General features: G+C 49.6%; 3 protein-coding genes across 3 annotated transcripts, besides 6 other annotated features; all 3 read right to left on the reverse strand.

Moving 5' to 3' along the window:
- Positions 1 to 51: a microsatellite.
- A 13-nt stretch (positions 52 to 64) lies between these two features.
- On the reverse strand, positions 65 to 793 carry TraAM80_09396 (tyrosyl or methionyl-tRNA synthetase; the record flags this gene model as incomplete). The annotated part of the gene is made up of 1 exon (XM_029386082.1): positions 65 to 793. The coding sequence occupies one exon, from the start codon at positions 791 to 793 to the stop codon at positions 65 to 67; it is 729 nt and encodes a 242-aa protein (XP_029234182.1).
- Positions 794 to 1,187: 394 nt separating this feature from the next.
- Positions 1,188 to 1,562, reverse strand: TraAM80_09397 (uncharacterized protein; the record flags this gene model as incomplete). The annotated part of the gene is made up of 1 exon (XM_029386083.1): positions 1,188 to 1,562. The coding sequence occupies one exon, from the start codon at positions 1,560 to 1,562 to the stop codon at positions 1,188 to 1,190; it is 375 nt and encodes a 124-aa protein (XP_029234183.1).
- Positions 1,563 to 1,636: 74 nt separating this feature from the next.
- Positions 1,637 to 1,661: a microsatellite.
- Positions 1,662 to 1,729: 68 nt separating this feature from the next.
- Positions 1,730 to 1,753: a microsatellite.
- Positions 1,754 to 2,094: 341 nt separating this feature from the next.
- On the reverse strand, positions 2,095 to 3,180 carry TraAM80_09398 (putative coenzyme Q-binding protein COQ10 B, mitochondrial-like; the record flags this gene model as incomplete). The annotated part of the gene is made up of 1 exon (XM_029386084.1): positions 2,095 to 3,180. One exon carries the CDS (start codon positions 3,178 to 3,180, stop codon positions 2,095 to 2,097), a length of 1,086 nt encoding a protein of 361 aa, XP_029234184.1.
- Positions 3,181 to 3,723: 543 nt separating this feature from the next.
- Positions 3,724 to 3,745: a microsatellite.
- A 151-nt stretch (positions 3,746 to 3,896) lies between these two features.
- Positions 3,897 to 3,914: a microsatellite.
- Positions 3,915 to 3,973: 59 nt separating this feature from the next.
- Positions 3,974 to 4,019: a microsatellite.
- Positions 4,020 to 4,101: the final 82 nt, after the last annotated feature.

Consider the following 4,101-nt stretch of genomic DNA (forward strand, 5'->3'; position numbering starts at 1 on the left):
TATATATATATATATATATATATATATATATATATATATATATATATATATCTGGTATTGCTGCTCACGAGACGACACCATTATGGATAGGCGCAGTAATGACACCACGGCTCGTGCGAAATGGCATGCTTCCCCATGTCACCTCCCCTTTTTCGTTCGTTTTTAGGTCGACTGCCACCTTTTCAAAGTGTTTTGCCAACTTCTTCTTCAGTACAGGCTCAAAAGGCCCGTCGTGGCCGTCAAACACAACACGTTCGCCGATGGGTGTACCTGCGGGTACGTCCAACAATTTTACGTCACGTGAGTCCCCATCGGTTCGCGAGGCACAGAGGACCATGCCTTCTGACACGATCCCACCAATCTTGCGCGGCTCCAGATTCGCAACGACAAGTACCAGGCGGTTCATAAGCTCATCCTGCTTCACATACTCCCGTAGGCCGCTAAGGATGGTGCGACGTCCACCCGCCGCCTCGCCGAGGTCAATCTCTTCAATATACAACTTCTCGCTCTCCAGATGCGGGCGCACGTCAACTACCTCGCCGACAACAAAGTGGCACTTAGACATGCTGCTGCCACACGTCTCCTCCCCAGCAGCAGCACTCGCAGAGGCACCACCAGCCTTTCCATCCTTCTTCTTTCCCTTCGCACCAAAGCCTTGCGGCGCTTGTTCCCGCACCACCACCTTCTGGGCGGCCCCCGGCGGTGCTCTCGCGGCGACAAGTTCCGCAATCCAGCGCTCCACGAAGGGAATGGAGCGGCGCAGAAGCGGACCTTCCAGATGCGAAGAGGACATTTTCCAAATGCACCCAACTGCCTTGTTGTTGCTGTCGCTCTTATTTTATTTTATTTTTTGATCCTTCGAGAGGAAGATTGGCACCACCTCCTTCAGACGCACACACACGCTGCCCAACAAGGAGAAACGAAAGAAGGACAAGAGATGGCATGACGGAACGTATGAGGTAACATCCAAATATAGTGAGAAAACAAAAAGATAGAAGATCCAAGTATCTCCGGCGTCAGTCTCTCTCTTCCCCTCGTTCTCTCTTCTTTTTCCTCCGGTCTTCTTCCGGACATCCACAGAGCGCATAGGCTAGCAGCACAACAACAAAAACAAAAAAATGCTACTTTGCACCAAGCAAAATATAATTTTAAAAAAAGCAAGAGAAAAAGGCACACCACGCGGTGACTCACTTGCCCTCACCCAGAAGCGCATTCACGTCCTTCAGACGTACCTCGGCAGGCACATACAACAACGGCCAGCTTCGTAGGTGCTGCGTGTTGTAGTACTTCTCCATAAGCTGAAGCACCGCCGTTGGAGTGAGTTCTTTAATCGCCGCCGCATTTTCATCTAAGGAATTTGCCGCAAGCCAGTGACGCACCCTCTCCGTGAGGGTGAGGGCGCTATAATACTTGAAGGGTCCGTGTGGTGGGCAGACCGCAATGTGTCGAAAGAAGAGCGTCATTAACTCACCGTTTGCCTCAAGAAGGGCTGCTGCCATTTCTCCTGCGGTCTCCTCATCGGTACGCTCCTGCAGTTTGGAGGCATCGATCGCCGACCGCATCTCTAGTAAAAGTCAGGTTAAATAGCGAGGAAGATAGAAAGACTCATAAAGGGGGAAGTAACTACAAGAAATATACACCCAGACCCACACACACACACAGAGAGAGAGAGAGATAAATACGTACAGACACCTTGTACAATGAACCATTGAGATGCATCCATTACAAGATATATATATATATATATATATATCCATTTTTGTTTTATACGTTATGTGCGCGTTTCCAAACGTTTATCTCCAAATTATTCGAGTAGAAAACTTGGGAGCACCACATGTAATGCAGCGGCAGAGTGCGAGAGCTCGTACCACGCATGAATAAAATGTCACCATAACATCTACCAACCACTTCTACTACTCTTCGAGTTAGCCCCATCTTTTTTTTTTCTAGTTTCCTTCTCTCCTTCCCTCCTCCTCTCCTTCCGCCCCCCACCCCCCTCCAAACATATTCCCTCTCTTAGTCTAGCCGCGTTCCTCCTAATCTTCACTGAGCAGCGTCGTCTTTCCTTTTCGCTAGTGTGGGAATCGTGGGAATCTACTGCGTGAAGAGGCGCTCACGTTGGCAGCTCGGCGGGCCATAGAGCTTTTCGCAGTGCTTCTCAAAGCTTCGCGTCATGAGCGTCACCACGTGGGACATGATAAGTTTGGAATGTAGTGGATTTTTAAAGGCAAAGCTGACGAGAAATCGCACCTCCACCTGCCGATTTCGCCCTGGCACGGGGCTAAACTCCCAAACACAGTTCAGGTCGGAAAGAACAGGAGTGCGGCACTTCTTTTCATCCTCCTTGAGAACAGCCTGCACCATCTTCTCCGGGACAAGCAACACCCGAGAGGTATACTGCTCCTTAAAAAAGGAGAATCCCACCGTGAGGGTGGCAAACATTTCAAAAACTCGACCACTGCTGCCACTAGTGCTACTACCAGCAAGATCCTCTACTCTGTTGCTGCAATCGTCAGCGGTAAGTTCACTCTTGATGACATCGTCGAGGCGCCTTACTTGGTGCACGGTGGAATCTACGCACCATGGGAGAAAGGTACTGTACTGCGCGACATCTGCGACAACGTGATAGAGGTCAGCAGGGGACCAGCCAAGCACGCAGTGCTCTGTATACTCCTGTCGCAATGTCCCTGACGGGGACGCTACAGAGCCACCGTTATTATGTATAGGAGGAAGGTTCAGCGCATCTACCACCAATGATGCCGCAAACCTCGCTGGTGTCGGAACGTACTTGGAAATTGCCTCGGGTGACAAGAAGCCAGAGTGAGCGTGCTGAGGGCAGGAACAGTGCTGCTGTAGTTCGGCGTGACTGGCATCTGCACCCCTGTCGCTAAGTGGCGCCGCGGTCTGAAACGATACGGCTGCGCCACTTACATGCGGTGGCGGTGACGAGGCAGACGGCGGCCGCGGTGCTCGCGAAGGTGTTCCTGCTTTTGGCGACGGTAACGATGGCATGGCGTGCTTGTTCACACCACCACCAAAAAACGGCTTCGCGTCGGATGCTGCAGGTGCCGGTTTGAGTTCCGGAGGAAGCGGCGGCCGCAGCGGCGTGAAGAATGAGCGCCTCCCGCTTAGAAGAATATAACCACCCATCGCACCCCAGCAGCCAACAAAGGCCCTCATTTTACGACACAAATGCTTGCGCCGCCCCCCCGCTACTTCACCGTTCCTTCAGCGACTCGTTTACTCCCAACCGAGTCCTTCACCTACAGCCACGCTCTCTGCCCACCACCACACGCCACACGCAAGATGCAAAGGAAAGGACAGAAGGAGAGAGTTATCAGAAAAAAGGAAAAAAGAAAAGGGTAAGTAAATCAGAGGGAAAGATAAAGGGGGAAGCAGATGCACCAGGTTTTTTTTTTTGTTCGCGCAGCATATCCCTCCACCAGACGCGGCACAACACCCATGGCAGAGAGCCATGGACAATGTTTGTTTGTTCGGAAAAAGGCATTGATGGAGAGTCATAACTGTACCTGTGATAAAAAGACAAGTACACAAGCGCAGATGAAAAACTCCCCCTCCCTCACACACACAAACTGTGAAACAACCGAACACAAAGAGAGGAGAGATGTGCGCGCATAATATCCACCAGACAATAAGGCGGGGTCCAAACTTCTACTTACAAAAAGAAGGGAATTCAAAGATGCGACCGCTCATGCATGCTTGATATATATAAATATATAAATATTTCTTTCTTTTCGTTAAATCAGCAAAGCGAACAAACACAAAAAAGAAAAAGGGCCAAAGTATCGCTCATTTCCCTCCACATTCCTGCTTCTTGTCATTCTTCATAAGCAACAACCAAAAAGTTGATGAAGTTAGGAAATAAACGCAGAGACAAAAAAAAAAAAAAAAAACTGTAGTACCCACTTTGTCTGATTTGCTTCAGACAGATTCAGAGCATGCATGAGCCCGTATACATATATGCATGCATACATCTACATAAGGATACATACATAGATGTAACTAATTTCCTCTGTGTAGCCCACACAAAGAGTGGTAGTGCCGGTGTGAGACTCTTCACTGTAAACCTACACGACTACG

This window comes from Trypanosoma rangeli (genome assembly GCF_003719475.1).
Source record: "Trypanosoma rangeli strain AM80 chromosome Unknown Tra_15.4_contig_00574, whole genome shotgun sequence".
Lineage (NCBI taxonomy): Eukaryota > Euglenozoa > Kinetoplastea > Trypanosomatida > Trypanosomatidae > Trypanosoma > Trypanosoma rangeli.